Genomic DNA, 16,919 nt, shown 5'->3' with positions numbered 1-16,919 from the left:
ATCATATCTGGACTTGCCCAAACTTTCCCAGCTCCGTCCAACATTGATAAAACTGAATCTCAGTCAATTAAAAGTATACTAATGTACTGCTGCTTGCTTGACCTAACTGTTTGAGATGACCTAACTGTTCCTAAAATTCCCCTAGCTGTGCTTAAAAGAAGCCTGCACACTCCCTTCAAGGTCACTTTGTACCTGTGTTTGATCTCACATGCTGGTAAATAAATGCTCTTTGTTCTGGCATACTATTTGAGTCTGGGGTCTTCCTTTAGCATTTTCACAGACCCACCCCTATAATGTGCATTTTAAATAGCTCAGCTCCTGTCTCATAAATTGATACACTGAAAGCTAATGAAGATTATTATATAGAATATTGGGTAAATTGCCATGAATTTCAATAAAGAAACAAATATGGTAAAAAAATTGTTCAAAAATACCTTAATTTCAGTATAGAGATAGAAATGATAAGCATGAATGAAAATAATAGAAAAAATTAAAGCCTTTCATGAACACATTGGAAGGCTATAAATAATCAAGGGAAGCATCCTGCTTGCTCCAGGAATTACCCAAATTGAATACAAAGAACTGAAAGGATGAAACAAACAGAAGATAGGGTCTAATGCAGTGGGAAAGGGTTAAAATAATAGGCACACTCCATACGACCGAGCATTTCAACTTCTTAGTATTTATGTAAAACAAAGGAGTATTTAGTTTTGCACCTAAGAGTGTGCACAGATGTTTAAAGTAGCAGAAATGAAAACAGAAAAATGCCCTTCAACTGTAGAACGAAGCACCACTAATCTAGATGGGCTACTCCTTCTAGTATCTTCTTTTGCATCTACTTAAGTGATTAATAGATCTAGGATGTGTTCGAATGATTCAGCAAAGGAAGATGAGTACAACTCACAATTTGTTTTAGTAGCAGTTCTCATTTAATGTTTAGATCCACTAATAATCTTAATAGATTATAGTGAAGTTGTCCTGATTCCAATGGCAAGCCATAGAAAATAAATTACAGCATGACTTTTTTTTTTGTATACACAGACACAGAACACTAAGTTTAATGTAGTGTGGTCTAATATTTACATTAATATTTTAGTTCTCAAACTATTGATATTGCTTCATAATTTTTATGTGAGCAGAGATTTAAAATTTTTATTACTTTTATCATTACAGTGTGTGTGTGTGTGTGTGTGTGTGTGTGTGTGTGTGTGTGTGTGTGTGTATGTGTGTGTGATGGCAGGTACATATGGCAAGTACCTGTGTGTAATCCGAGGACAATTTTGTGGCATCTGTCCTTTCCTTCTACATTCCTGAAGATTCCAGGGTTTGAACTGGTGTTCATCAAACACTTTTCTTTATCCACTGAGGAATCCTACCAGCCCCCACCAGTGAGCAAATTTTGGAATTTATTTAGAAATTAAGTGCAATTTACCTAGTGAACAAAAACTCCAGTGCTCTGGCATGTTGCTGATTGTTTTGAGAAGAATTTTATTAACTGGTTGACCTGATGGATCTGTGGTTTATGTTAGCTCAATGTCAAGGTGATTACTACAGTCCTTTCAGAGACCTGCCCTAAAAAGTCTATTGCATTTATAGTTTCAGATGGATTCAAATCATATCAAAACTTACCATGTTGACAAAATTGACCATTCCCCAAATTCGTTTCCTTAGCTTGTTTTGGGGTCTACTATTCCTGCGGCACTGGAAACACAAATGTAGCATTTGTTACTTATCAATATTGAGAAAAAGTCCAACAAAATACTTCACTTACTAAGAGATATTGATTTTTTTTTAAAAAAAGAAGCAGCCTCTAGAGCAATAGAAAACAATTCTCTTTCCAATGAGCTAAACACTGAATGAATTATGAAGACAGGATAGCTTTTTGAAATAAAATAACTGGACATATTGGTCCCTGAAGATGCGTTTCGGCTTAGCACTATTTTAAGGTCTTCTTTTGAATTTGGTCATCCCAGTTTCCAATTATATTACATCTGTTGACTTTTTTTGTAAACACATCTGCTTGGTCTTCTTTAAAGCTCATTTTTATTCCTAAGCCACAATTGTGAAAGTTATGTGACAGCCATTACTTTGCAAGCATCAGCAAGTTTACTACTCCCCTGACTCCAGAGTGCCTGAGGGTAACAAATCACAAAATCACATGGTCAAACAGATCCTACAGTGAGCCATAGAGGGGAAGGAAACTGGCCATCTCTTCTCTGCAGGACAAAGTTTAGAAGGCCACATTGACTTAAGGGCTTTGAGTTTGAGTCTGTTCTTATAATTGCATTTTTTTTACTAGTCATTAATGAAATACATTGAACAGTAGAGGAGGCTTTTCCATATGAACACACTCAGTCAGTCTCCTTTCATGCTGAAAATCAGAGTCGAGTATGACTTTCCTGAATCCTGCTGGAAGTCTCCGAAATTCTTCTCTGTCGTGTCTTCCTCTTGACTATATTGAGCAGTTGTTCTTCACCTTCTGGGCATCTTGTACATATTTTACTTGTACGTATTTACAGTTTCTCTTTCAAGATGTCTCTTTACATCTTGGTTTCTACTACCGTTTACCACTGTTTCCTTTGCTCCCACACTATCCTGAAATTCTAGAGGATGAACATGACTTCTAGTAGTCATTTGGGAGGGTTTGCCTGGAATACACTGTATAGAAAGTGTCTGAGGCTATCTGGGAGATCACAGGGTTAAGGTTTGCAACCCAAGGACAGTAGAGGGGAGTATAAGGGAGCCTTGTGCCTTTACCTCCAACCTTTTATCCAGTGTTTGGTGTTACCTGGCACTCAGACAAGTGTGTTCTTCTTTCTCCTTGAAGTTGTTAGGTCAATGTATGTTTTCTTTCCCCCAGTCCTTTGTCATGGCCAGATATTTTGTGCCAAATTTGAGGATAATAATATTTTCAGTGATGTTTTAAACGTATTATTCTTGAAATATACACAATCTCCTATTGCTTATAGCACATGCTATATGAATTGTAGAGTTAACGTAGCTCTTTGCTTCAACTGATCTGAAAAATATGTTCCCTCCCCCACTTGCCTTCACTGTTGGATTTTTTCATATATTGTTATCTAATTTAACCTTTATTTTTGGAAAACTCATAAGGACTGCCTCTCAGATACCATCTGCCATCCGGTTACCTGCATGAGCTTTTCAAGTTCATTCCTCTTTCACAGTTGGTACTCGTTACTTCCCTGTGCTCCATAAGTGATTTCCTTGCTATGTCCTCTGCCTCATGTAGTCTCTCTTCATGTGTGTCTAATCTCTGTTTAATTCACTTGAAGATATGCACTTTTTCCTTTTACATATGCTAAGGTAGCTTTGTCCAGAAAAAAAGCCCATCATTTTATGTAGCCTCTCTTTTACTGTTCCATTCACTTTGCTCTATTCATTTTTCATATTTTCAATGACTTTATCTATTCCCCTAGTATACAGCATAATTGAAGGATCATTGGTTTGTTGAAAGTTCTTGGACAACTAACCTGCCTCCTGTTACATTGGTTGGCTGCCTCATGAGGTCCATTTTATCTAGGGCCATTGAAATGGCTTTATTGGGAAACTTCTACTCATGCTCTAGTTGTTTACCAGATCTCCAAACAGTTTATATGTTGAAAATTTTGCTTAGTATATCATCAATTGAACACTAAATGCTGGCATGCCTGATGTGGAGCATCTGTACATAGCACAGACCTGGAGTCTGTCTTCCAGTGGTTGCCATTTTCTCTGCCATGGCTACAGGCAGACAGGAAGTTCTTTCTATCTTCTGAGGTCCTTGGGAAGATCTTTGGTAATAGGGTTGACTTCATGGCTAGAGGTGCAACTGGGAGAAATAATCTCTTCCTTCATTAGAATGTTTAAGTCCTTAATTCTGTCTTCCTATATGCTCTAAATACAGATATACAACCTTTGAATTTTACTTCCCATTCTGATGAAGATTTTCTCCTTAATTTTTAGTGTTTGAAAGTTTTCAGTGTCTTCTGTTGAGTTCAAGTCTAGATTATTGACCTGTTTTCAAGCATAAATTGTTCAAAATTTTTATTAGTCACAGTAAGAATGGAGTGTTCTATTTTAGTCTGTAAGATAGTGAAGATACTTAAGAATTTCTTATAATACGTATGTTTTGGGGAGCTGAAAGCGGACGTGTGAATCCAGAATGAAACTTAGTGGAATTTCCTTCTCACTAAGTGAGAACCTGAGGTATAGTTTTACAGAGGAATAAGGTGTCTAATGTCCATCTGAGAACTCACCACATATTCATCAACAACAATGAACAGTTCAATAAAGTTTTCTTTATGGAAGCCCTGAAAATGGACAGAAAGTTCAGTGAAACCTATTACCAATTTAATAGAAAAAAACAACTTTTCATGATAAGGAATCTTAATACTATCATATTTGAAGGTGAAACAAATGGATGTATCTAATACATCTATGAACTTTTCTCATTAAAACATCTGGACCTACACATTAGATTTTAATAATCCTTGAGTAACATTCCATATTTGACTATTTTGCCTTTTTTTGTTTAGTTTTCCAGCATAAATAAGAGTTATGAATTATTACAAATAAAGTGCTTTTATATTTTGGGTTTCTTTTTTTCATCTATAAACAAAACAGCTTGTAACTAAGGTCATGTGCTACTAGCCCATACAGTTGTGTATTTACATCTATACACACAACTGTATGTATATGCATGTATACATGTTTATATAACTGAGAAATAACTGCTAAGAATGCCCATATTTCTCCAACTTCTCCACAATGCCCCCCACCCTTTTTTATTGTGTGGTATTCTCAATCCCAGGGACATTTATAAGCACTGCTAATAATTATCGGCCTTTCCTTCATAGGAAACACAAATACTAGGAAATTCTGAGCTTCTAGCCCTGTGGAGCAAGTGCATTTTCTGAACAGTGCCCAAGGCTACTTTTCAAAAATGTGACAAAGCCATTCTTTGCTGATCTATGCATTATTTACATAGATCCATTGAGATACTCAACCAAGAAATATCTGTGAGGTATTTAATGTTCTAGACACCCACTGCCTAGATCATGAACATGAGACGTAGAACAAACCTGTGGCCTACCAGCTAACGTCTAGGGGAGAGTCGGGAAGATAGCATCTGACTGTGAGGAAGTCTAAAAACACTGAGCATGTTGCAGCCAGCCCACCAGAAACTGAACCTGTTAGCAACCTTGGTTGTCTTTTATCATAACACTGAGTCTGATATAAGAGGTGAGTTTGTCATCACCAACTTCTCCCTAAGCAATAAGGAAGAGTAAGATAGGATACTGCAAACAATCCTTTTCCAGTTGCTTACAGCCTTAACGCTGGCATTCCATATGGAGGGTGGGAAGCTTTCCCTTTACGGAAACTGACGGAACAAACTGGGGTTTGCTGAAGAGAATAAATACTTTCTACATAGACATAAAGAAGTTTGATGTTCAGCCTTTGGACCATGAGTTTCCAATTCAGAATAGGACCTGCATTTCACTATTGTGTGCACAGACTCTTTCTTGGGAGATCGGAGTGGTTTTTTTTTTGTTGTTGTTTTTTTGTTTTTTTTGTTTTTTGTTTAATAAAGAGGATTTAGAATACTTACTTCCACTTTGTGCTCTTTTATATACTTAGCATCTATTGGAGCAAACTTCTTGGTATAATTGAGCCCTGAGCAGGAATAATTGGTAGCATAGGGCGCCTTAACATTGTATTTGAACACCAAATGTTCTCCCTCATCTGAGTATTTTACTGGTTCGATGAGATACCGTTGGTCATTCACTCTGAAGAAGCCCCTGTGGAAATAGCAAGACAACATTACTCAAATCTGTAGCTATCCCACTCTATTTTAGTAACATTAGCCTTCTCAGAAAGGGAAATTACTATGATCAAACCTTCTGAGCTGGCTGATTTAGGTAGCAAACAAGTGACACGGCATGTGGCCTTTGACAGAATTAGTAACCATTTCTAAGAAAGAGTCAACCTTTGTCCTCAGAAGCTGATCGGCGTGATTTCTGCTTGGAGCATAGGCAGAAAAGCAGTTTTCACTCGTGGTTGCCTCCAAGTTTTTGCGTACATGTGATAAATATATCATGCGCTAACTGTAGAGTAGGTGTCTAAAGGTACAGACACCTTGTTAGGTCATTTTGTCATAAAAGAGATTCTCATTCATGAGAATTCCAGGAGCCACTCAAAGAAAGTCAGGACAAATGAAGGCAGAACTTGTTTTTCCTTCTGCCTCACATCTTTCATTTTTACCTTTAAGTCTAAGAACTTACAGAAAAAGAATAAGCTTTATTTCTGACTTACTTTCCAAACCAGAATGGGCTTGGGCTAGTATAAAGAAAAATGACTGGAACATTCTAGTGTTGGAGAACTCCACAGACTTCGGAGTCAGAAGACCTGCACTGTGGAATCCGTCCAATACTTGCAAGATCTGTGTTCTTAAGCAACTGTGTACTTTTAGTATCCTGACCTCTAATATGAGAGTACTGCTGAATAGTGTCCTGGAATCTACCAGCTCTGAATCCTTCCAATCTATGCTGAAGACTCACCTTGTTGGGGGTTGTGTGTTAGGCATCTTGTAGTTGAACACGAGCATACACCACAGGCTAGAGTTCACATTCACTACTGAGAGCACACAGCGCCCCCTTCCCACTAACTTTTATATTTACTAGATTGGGGAAAAGAAGTCAGTCAAGTGGTTGTCATGAACATCAATAGAAAATTAATTAGGAAGCTACTCTGCCTTACCTCAGACCATTACAAGTGCTGATACTAGCAGCAGAATCAAATTCATGTATGATGGACCCTTGGTAAAAACAGTGATCCTAAAACAGAAGAGTCGATTAAGGCAGGTGTAAATGCTGAGGCTAAAAATATTGGTAGTTGATTAATTTCTGTTGAGAAATAAATCAGTATTTCATAAGTGACATTTGCATTGAATTTACTCATGGCATTCATTTAAGACATTTGAACCTGCTTTAGGGACCTTTTATCCTAATTGAATGACTGCTTCGTGTAAAGCCATATATAAATCATTTCCTCATAAGTTTGTCTATTAGGCAATGAGAGTAGTTTCAAATCTGACCCTTTTCCTAAAAATATGACTCCTCTGTCCATCCTCAAATCCTCGACAAAGTTCTGTCATTTCCTTAGCTGCCTACTAAATCAAGCCAAGCTTTTGATGTTTCTAAAGTTAGAGCTTGCTTGCCAGCTACCCCACCCCAATGTCCGTCCCTCTTGTTTCACTGCTTCAATCCAGCTGGAATCTTTATTACTCCTGCTTAGTTAGTGCATTGCTCATGATAATTCCATCGGGCGATGACCCTTCTCATCTCTGTCTGAGCACCAGCCCATAGGTGACACTTCCTGTGGCCCTCCAAATACCTCACACTTGGTATTCTATGTTCCTTTTGTCCTGTGATTTAAGGCTGAGTGGTGATGTAGCTCTTAAAGAAGTTTACAGTTGATTTATATAGAGGAAATAGAGTTTTTAAAGGATACTTTTGGGTGGAGGAAGTCATTCTATTGTTTAAGGACTATAGATAGAAAGTTCTGAAAGGTAATGAAGAAAAAGATTCTCTACCCCTAGAATAATAGTAATGAGTTATGCAAAGCTTCCTCTGGAGAATGAAGAGGAGACTTTAACGCTCGTGTATCAGAAGGGCTGGATGGATGTCACAGACCATGTAAGAGCAGACTTGAAAGTTGTTTCATGTGTTTAGATTTTACCCCTTTTACTTAATTACAACTCAGTCAGGATATGCTATGTTTATTTTGGCTCCTGCTTCAGCCTTCTTCCACTTACCACCATAGTGAATATAGAGAAACTTTAGCAAAGAAAGATATGATACAATCTTTGCTCTGTTTGTTAGGAAGTGATCAGCTCCCTGTAGGGCTCAATGGGTCCTGTTTTCCATTCTATCATCATTTAGTAAGAACAGTCAACTCAGGACTAGCTCCTTTAGAGAAGCTTTGAAATAATCTGGAAATCTGGCATTGTTTTTTACCAGGAAATAACAGTTTCAGAGAGGAGGAAGAGGAAGGTTTTACAAGATACCAAGATCGGTGGGTGCCTGGTGAACATATCTCCCTTTACATTGTAGTATGTCTCACTATAATTTGAGGCGAGGAATTCCCTGAAAGAGAGAGAAGTAAAGAGATTTATTCATTTTAAAAACATTACATACCAGCTGGGTGGCAGTGGGGCATACCTTTAATCCCAGTACTCAGGAGGCAGAGGCAGGCGGATCTCTGTGAGTTAGAGGCCAGGCTGGTCTACAGAGCAAGATCCAGAATAGGCACCAAAACTACACAGAGAAACCCTGTCTCATAAAACCAAAAAATAAAAAAAATAAAAATAAAAACATTACATACAAAAATGGTCAGATGGTTGTGAAGCCTCAAAGATGCCTTTGAATCTCAAGAAGTCCTTTTCTGCATATATATATACATATATACATACATATGCACACATATATACATACATATACATATATTTAAATAATATTAAGCATGCTGATAAGAAAACTTTCAAAAACTGAATCTCATACTATTATATGTGCTCCAGAAAATTCAGGAAAAATTGTGGCAATTTTACCAAAGCAGTATTTTAAAAACTTCTGGAAAATAATTTATAGTTTTAACCTAGTCATGTGAGGGTGGTTCAACATTTAAAACCAAGAAGTGTAAATTACACTATGACTATTTCAAAGAATAGCTGCATCAGATACGGCCCTATTGTCTATAAATGTGACTCCTTCAATTTGTCTTCAAATCTTTGATGCGCTGATCCACTTGTACTAAGACAAAGCAATCCCCAAACATTTTTCAGTTTTAGAACTTTCCTCATCTGATAAAGTAACTCAATGGCATATCTTTGGATATTAAATAAATGGAGTTATAATAAGAAACCTATTGACATGCCAACCAGATCTTTCCAAATTGATTTATAAATTCAATAATGGCAGTGGACACCTATGATCCTAGCACTAGAGAGGTAGAGGCAGGAGGATAAGGAGTTCAAGGTCATCCTCAACCACATAGTGAATTTGAGAATACCATGGGCTATAAGAGACTCTGTTGAAACAAAACAAAACATCTTACCTTGATTTCAGAAGGTGAAGGATTAAGGTTTTTCTGCCCAATTTTATTTCATACAGCAGTTCTTCTTCATATGCCACCTGGAAAACAAGATCTTCCCTGTGACTTCCACATCTGCTTATGGTAAGAGGGTATGTAGAGTGTGCTCAGGGACCATTACCCACCTAGAGATCCTCACAATAACTTCAGGGAAGAAACATTGACAAAGATGAATTTAAAGAGAGACACAATTATAAAGACGATTTTATCAATTATATTTTAGTTCAAAAGACTTTTCTAGTAAGGAAATAAAATGGATAATGTATATTCACCTCTCATTGAAGAATGTACATATCACTTTATATTCACTTATATAGCATATATTAGCTTGTTCTTATGAAAGACCTTCCCTTTTGTGTTTTAAAAACAGTTTGGTATATATACTCCATATTATTCCTTTCTTCTTCACAAATCATTATTACTACTTCCTATTGTAAATAGTCTCATATAAAAGACATTTTATAGCTGTTATACATCAATATGAAAAGAACTTAATTTACTTACTTTGTATCGATTATCAGAAATTTAGTTTGGGATGTTCATTGTAGCTAGAGTTGCATTTTCTACAACATGGATAAAATAAGTAAGGCTTTTGATATTTACTGGCAAGTTGCTCTGAAGAAAAGGAATATAGATTTAGAAAATCTGCCAGCACAATCCATTGCAGCTCTGGATGGTTATGTTGACGGGAGTATCTGGTCCTAACAGATCGTCTTATTAGTTCTAGATGCTGTCAGTAATGAACGATGAAATTCTAACTTTCCCTTTTCTTTGATGACTATTAGCACAGCTCCTTTCTTCCAGTGTAGTTATTAGAAGTTTGCTGAACTTCCGATTCATTGTGTTTGTTTTTTTATACTTTGTGAGAATTCTTTCTAGTGCTAGTCCATAGTTGTTGCTCATATGTGTTACCCATTTTTAAAGTTAATTCATCTGTTTTAGAAAACTGTTACTTCGGGCACAGCACTTAATATGATCACCAGAGTAGATTTTAAAACTATTTGAGAAGATAGTGTTGACTTCCCATCCAAGCTTCCTACTATTAACATGTTACATAGTTATAATTTTCACAACTCATGAACCAAGATTGTGTTATCACTAAAGTCTGTAATTATTTCTATGCTCTCAGTTTTACTGGCTATCTTCTTATTTTTGCAAGGTCCTAACTCCAAAGCCACGTTATGTTTGTTTGTCATAGTCCCTTGGTCTTCTCAAGCCCAATAATTTCATTGCTTTTTTTGATGGCTTTGACATTTTTGCCTTACACTCATCAGATATTTTATGGGATGACTCTTAGGTATTTTAATGCTCTTCTTAATGCTTGGCTGAAGTTTATGGTTTTCCAATGAAAACCACTAAAGACAGAACCACAGCGTCACCTCAAGAGTCCATATTGTCTTCTCATAAATGTGTTTTTTAATTAACTAATTAATTGCTTGATTAATTAATTTTGAGAGCAGCTCTTTCTTTTTTTTTAATTTTATAATTAATTTAATTTTACTTATCAGCCACAGATTCCCCTGTCCTCCCTCCTCCTGCCCCCCCCCAATCCACCACCAAGCCTACAGTTACAGATTTATAAAACTAAAGGAACTTCAATGTGAGGAACTCTAAGTGCTGAGAAGCAGAAACAAGATGGAAGTGTGAAATTGCTGAGGGAGGCTTCACTCACGGCAGACACACTGAGGAGAACTGGCAGTAACAGTGGAAGCTAGAAGACGGTGGACTAGCTTTAAACTATTTCTAAATGTATAAATGTATAAATAAATAAATAAATAAATAAATAAATAAATAAATAAATAAATAAATAAATAAGCACTGACACAGAAAAAAAAAAGAGTCCATATTGTCAATGTGACTTCTTATGAGTGATGCTGACCTTGGTCACCTAGCAGACATCTTACTTATCCATAATTTTCTCTCTGTAAAGTGACTCTTTCTTCTGCCCTCTACTTCACTCTTTGGAATGAAATCATAGGTGAAACCCATGGTTAAGGGGTGAGGACCTACACTACACTTCCTGAAGAGGAGATGATAGATAGAAATAATCGGTTCTTCTGTACGGAACACTGATTTATCTTCTCATGTGTGTTTATTCATTCTCTAATTTATTAGTATCAGTAAAGCCTCATGGATCCTACTGGAATTTTTTATATTGCAGCAAAAAGCCCATCATTTATCGTATTATTCATATCGTCCCATATTTTCTCTTGGGGGAGCTATAAGTTGGCTCCTGCCCTCTTTTGATATGCCCTCACCAATACAGATTTGGAGTTGGGGGGCAGGTCTTTTGTTTCAGTGAGAGATACTTTTCAGTTCCAGGCTCGCCCCGTGTATTTCTTCCCTGGCCCAGGCTAATTTTATACAGTCATGGTAGAGTTTCTGATATAAAGCTTGACTGTCATAAGACAACAGCTCCTGCCTAGTGAATGGTAGGAAGCAGGTTCTCCACTTGGTTCGGTATCAACCTTTTAACTACATAAAGGTTTGAGAAGATGAGGAAAGAGTTGAAGATTAAAATAATGCTTTCAAAGAACCTTATTGGAGAACAATAGCACAGCATTACCTCCAGAAGCAAGAGAGCAGAGAGCTACCTCTTCTTGTGTCAAGCTATGAGATCATGTGAAAAGCTGAAATAGCCCTTTCTAATGACTGAGAACTCTAAGAAGTGAGGGTATGAAAAACTAGTCGCCACCATGAGAAAGGAAATAAAGTCATGGTACCAGGAGAGGTTTGCACTCTTGTTGTTGTCAAGGCAGAAGACCTGTCAGTATCTTCTGTGAACCCAAGTTAAAACCTAGTCTGAAAATGGAAGTATCTAATTATAACTCCCTAACAACACACATCTAAGATCTTTATAATCCTGCATAGTGAATAAATTATAATGCTTGCTCCCTCTCATGTATATTACCTATCTTATATAGTAAATCTTCTTTTGAAAATAATACTTTAGGTATTTTGAAATGTTAACACTCAAATGAACACCTTTGTAAGGCCAGGCAGTTTTGGTTTCCATGAAAGCTGTCCTATTGGGCTGCAGAACATGTAAAGCAAGTAAGCCTGCACACTGAAAATCTGCAAAAGCAGACTGAAGGCTGGAGATTGCACACCAAGGTCACCAGCTCAGAGAATTTAGGGTGCATTACACAAGTCTGCAAACACTCAGGAGAATGCCTCGCTGAAACTGAAAAATAGAGAAAGGTTCCCCTAAAGCTTGAGCAGTCTTCTTTTTTTGTTTGCTAATCCACTGAGGGTCAGTTACTCCCAAGCACATGGTGTAAACCAAGTGGAGGTCCTCTACAAAACTGAAACCCACATTTGCTTCATACTTACTCCTGCATGGAGGCAGAGATGGCTTTCTGCACTGTCAGAACATGGACAAAAAAATGACCCGAGGTGAACAATGCCTTGGGGGACTGTGGGAGAGGCTCCAGGGGAAAACGCAGAGGACCTTTTACCTCAGGTGCATTTTGTTCCCGGAATTGTTCTTGGAGGTGATTTTGTGCCTTCTGTGTTAAGCACTTACATTTAGTTTATAAGACATGTTTATTCTTGTTGGATGTGAGATCACAGCTATAGAACCCTATCTGGTCAGTATACCCTGAGTCTAGAGATGGCCTTCTGCCTTGCTTCCATGCTTTCCCAGATATAATCTATAGAATGTGCTTAAATTGGTCTGTCCTGGGAAAAGGCTACTCTGTCGATATTTAGTATGTGCTTACTGGCATTTATTTACATGGTTTTTTTTTTCTGAACTCAAACAATCTTCCTTGCATCATCACTTTCTTTGTTACGTTCATGTATAAAAGTGCAGTGAGACTGAAGTTAGATTGTCTACATTAGAGTGTAGTCCACCCTGCTCTTCAAGGTCCTCAAATCTCAGGTCTCAAAGACAGATCTGCATAGATTGGTGGAAAGTCACTACTGTACAGCTGTGAAAGCCATTAAGTCCTATTTACTAAGTCAGAACACATACCGGCATATCAGAGTCATGGGTGTGTTCAAGATCCCGTTTCCGTATCAGGGGAAGCTTTTTAGGACGGACCAGTTGTTGACCCTCTACTCCAACAATCACCTTTTCTAGAAGAAAACATAAAAGGGAAATCCAGTATTATCACAACCCACCCTCCAGTGAGTGACAAATGGATTTATGCACATCTAGTTCATGTGTCTCCAACTACCAGCCATGCACTCACACCATCCTTGGTTGGTGATGGGAGGAAGTTGAGATGGGTATTTACAGATGAGGAAGACATCCACAACACTAGAAGGAGGATGAGGACAAAGACACAGTGTCTTTTGGCTATTTTCACCTTTGTGATTTTTATTCTGCACATTTCTTCCCAGATGCTGCCTCCTGCCAAAGCCTGTGCCTGAATGACCTATTTCAATACTAAATAACTCCTGTATTTTTTTTCTCTTCAGTGAAATTTGCATTTGAAGTCCTAACTCCCATAGGTAAAGTTCAAAGCTTCCACTGCTTAGATAATCTTAGGGAGCCCTTAATGTGCATGCTAAACATGCTAAACATTATCTTTTATCACGTCCTATCACTTTGGCAGTCAGCTGTGAGTTTATCCTGGACCATGTATAGCTTTAAATAAAGATAGTGGATTTTTGGAATGTACTCAGATTTGAATCAAGGATTCATCAGTTTATGAACTGTGTGACACTAGTATTCTATCTAATCTCTCTAGTCTGCTAACACCATTTTCATATTCTTTATCGCTAAAAGTGACAATAGTATAGGATTTTAAACCTTCCAACATACAAGGTAGCTAAGGGCTAAGATAGTGTCTATTCTTCTACAGGTATTTTGTAATACTCATTTCCCTCTCTCATGATTGTCAGTATTTAAGAGTGATCTGGGTTTTCACAGACCCATTAAATCTCATTATCAGCTGTAGCCCACTCTAAGCTCTACACGGTATCCTCAGACAAGTCACCAATGCAGTTAGAGTTTTTATAACTTACAGTTTAAATAGTGCGGCTAAAGAGACCATGGATCAGGTGTAAAAAATAAACCTTATGGAAAAGAATAACACATACCTTCAATCTGAGAAATAAGTAGAGTCATCCACAATATACCTATGGGCAACATACTGAACGGTTATCTGAGAAAAGCTGCAGCCTGCTCCGTGTTCTGGCTTCCACTTCAAGGATGCCCAGCCTAGAAGGTAGATGGGCAGTTTTGATCCAGCACAGGAAATACTCCTAGACCCAGCTACACAACTCATGCAGGGCTTGAGGCTAAAACCCAGCAGTGGACATAGTGTACTAATTAAAGACAGCATTTGAGTTTCTGGGGGTGGAAGTGGACTTGGCACAGGTTCTACTTGGTGTCTAATGTGATTATAGATGTCTTAAAACTTCTGAGGTGAAAAGAGTCAAGAATGTTTTAGGAACAGAAATCATTGAAGTCTATTTATATACACTTTGGTTGAAGTAGGTGAAGGAGAGGACCATATATAAAAACCATTTGAGAATACCAAACAGCAACAACAAAACCCAAAGAAACCAAACTGTTAAAAATGTATAGGTTACAAATCATATATTAATTAAAAATAAAAGACATATTGGAAAGGAGAAGTAAGTAGCATTGTAATCTAGCACTGTTTCCTAACACAGAAGAAAATACTGACAGAGTGATGTATGAGGGGTCATCATGAAGCCTTTTTTCCATGTGTGTGTTGTCTTATAATATCAATGCACCCTCTTTGTTTCCATCTGGGATCCATCCTGTCTCCTCCTCCAGTTCACACCATCTCTCTAATATTCCCCAGATATTTAGCTTCCTTCAGTTTAACAAACTCTCAGACCCCTAGAAAATTTTACTCTGTCTGATTGATAGCCTAGTCACTCCCAGTTCCTTTGCCATCCTCTCTTCAGCTCAACCCCTCCCAGACTTACCTCAATGCCCTGTGGTAGTTTTCCTCTCTATCATTTATCTGTCTAAACTGACATCTGCATTTGAGACCCTTAGGAGAAATTGTCTTCACTTTCATGTCTGACATCTCAAAGTTAGTATGAAGCTGGACATCTACTATCGCCCTTCCAACCTGGAGCCTCCATAGTCTCCTCAGAGACTCTCCTACAGCTGCATCTTTTCACTCTCTCAGGACTCTTATTTCAGTCTTCTCTGACAGCATGTATCCCATCCACCAGTAAGCACAATTTGTCCTGAAAAGACAGATGATCATCTCTCTCACATGTCCTTCTCCTGTGATGTTTCAAGACATCATCAACTCTACCCTAGTTATTGAATTAATCTCTGAATTTATCTTCCTATTTTCCCCTTGGTCCTTTGCCACACATTATGTACACATAGGGAATGATTTTTATCAATACACTTCACATTGCATGGCTCTTCTAACCACACCTTTTTAGTGACTTTTCATCTCAGAGTCAAAGTCTCTGATAACCTCCAGGCTCTCTGTAATCTCTGCTTGATACCCTTTGTTTTCACATTTTACTGTTCATTTCTCTGAGTCAACTGCTATGTGTTTCTGAGTGTTCCTGGGGCATGCCGCGTACATTCTGCTTCAAGGGTATTGCCTGGTTGCTCCTCTGCCTGGAATGTTCTCTTCAGATAGCCACATGACTTGCTTCCTCTCTCTTTTCAGTTCTCTATATAAATATCCTATTTGTGAGGTCTTCTCTAAATGTCTTATGCAAAACTGACGTTTGTGGTCCTGAATTAATCATCATTTCAAATGATACATTTTGCTAATCTATTTTGTTTTCTAATTACTTGACTACTCTTCTTAAAGTGAAATTTTCTAAAGAAAAAGATTTTATCTGTTTAGCTTATAGGTTAATCTTCAGTGCTTTGAGCAGTATGTCATCAAAATATATTTATTAAATGAACACCTTTTTGAAACTTAGAATAATATTAGTTTCAGAGTAAGCATTTATTAAAAGTAAACTGTTGGGACCAGGATAGATGGTTCAGCAGTTAAAAGTGCATGTTGCTTTCATAGAGGTTTGGTTCCCAGCACCCAAGTTGGATGGCTCACAGCTGCCTGTAACTCCAGCTCCAGGGAGTCAGATGCCCTCTTCTGGCCTCCACAAGCACTGCACCCACATGCATAGACCTTCCTTCAGACATACACACATCATTTAAAAATTAAAATAGAAAATTTTAAGGTAAGCTATAACTATTTTAGTATTTAATCATTGGGAAGTTAAACAGTGAAGTAAATAAATACATCCTCAGAGCCCTGTACCAGAGATCAATTCTCAGCACTTAAACTTTCACCATCATGTTTTGTTCTCCTCTTCTCTCTCTGAGTTCTAGGTTCTCTTACTCCCTTTCTTCACTCTGACACACTATTGAAAGACCTCTGACTATATTTGTCTTTCTATCTCTACTGGGTAATTAGTCAAGTGTGTTGTGTCTTTATTGATTAATTTTGTTCTTTAACAGTTCCATACATGTATATAAAATATTCTGGCTACTTCCTTCCAACTCCATTCTCTCTTTATCTCCTCACCAACACTATAAAGCCCACATCATCTCCACTTGTCTCTTTCCCAGATTCAGGTCCTTATGTTTTGACTTGTGACCCATTTAGTTTAGACAGGGCCAGCCATAGTACTCACAACAGTTTTAGTTGCAATAAAATTTTATCAAAATGTCAATGATACGTCTCACAGTAAATAGAAAAGTAATTCTAAAATTCATATAGAACTATAAAATATTAGAAAACAAAAGTAAGCCTAAAGAAAAGAAGACAGCAAGAGAACTAATACTACTTGATTTAAATATACTC

The 16,919-nt window shown here is 37.5% G+C and overlaps 1 protein-coding gene across 2 annotated transcripts in view; it reads right to left on the bottom strand.

The window, feature by feature from the left end:
- The window catches only part of Adam7 (ADAM metallopeptidase domain 7), a 36,521-nt gene extending 22,119 nt beyond the window's left edge, over positions 1–14,402 (bottom strand). The window contains exons 1-8 of one of the 2 annotated variants that reach the window (XM_059273408.1): positions 14,197–14,402; positions 13,124–13,227; positions 9,112–9,188; positions 8,066–8,144; positions 6,757–6,833; positions 5,609–5,798; positions 4,257–4,310; positions 1,630–1,701 (exon numbers count right to left, since the gene is read on the bottom strand). In XM_059273408.1, coding sequence (XP_059129391.1) covers positions 1,630–1,701; positions 4,257–4,310; positions 5,609–5,798; positions 6,757–6,833; positions 8,066–8,144; positions 9,112–9,188; positions 13,124–13,227; positions 14,197–14,248 — 705 coding nt within the window. In that variant the 5' untranslated portion in view covers positions 14,249–14,402. The remainder of the gene's footprint in view (positions 1–1,629; positions 1,702–4,256; positions 4,311–5,608; positions 5,799–6,756; positions 6,834–8,065; positions 8,145–9,111; positions 9,189–13,123; positions 13,228–14,196) is intronic. The other variant, XM_059273406.1, reaches the window with a different exon arrangement.
- Between the last annotated feature and the right edge of the window lie 2,517 nt (positions 14,403–16,919).

This window comes from Peromyscus eremicus, chromosome 9 (assembly GCF_949786415.1).
Source record: "Peromyscus eremicus chromosome 9, PerEre_H2_v1, whole genome shotgun sequence".
Classification (NCBI taxonomy): Eukaryota; Metazoa; Chordata; class Mammalia; order Rodentia; family Cricetidae; genus Peromyscus; species Peromyscus eremicus.
Note: the sequence above shows the minus strand (reverse complement) of the source record. Positions and strands in the feature narration are given on the sequence as shown.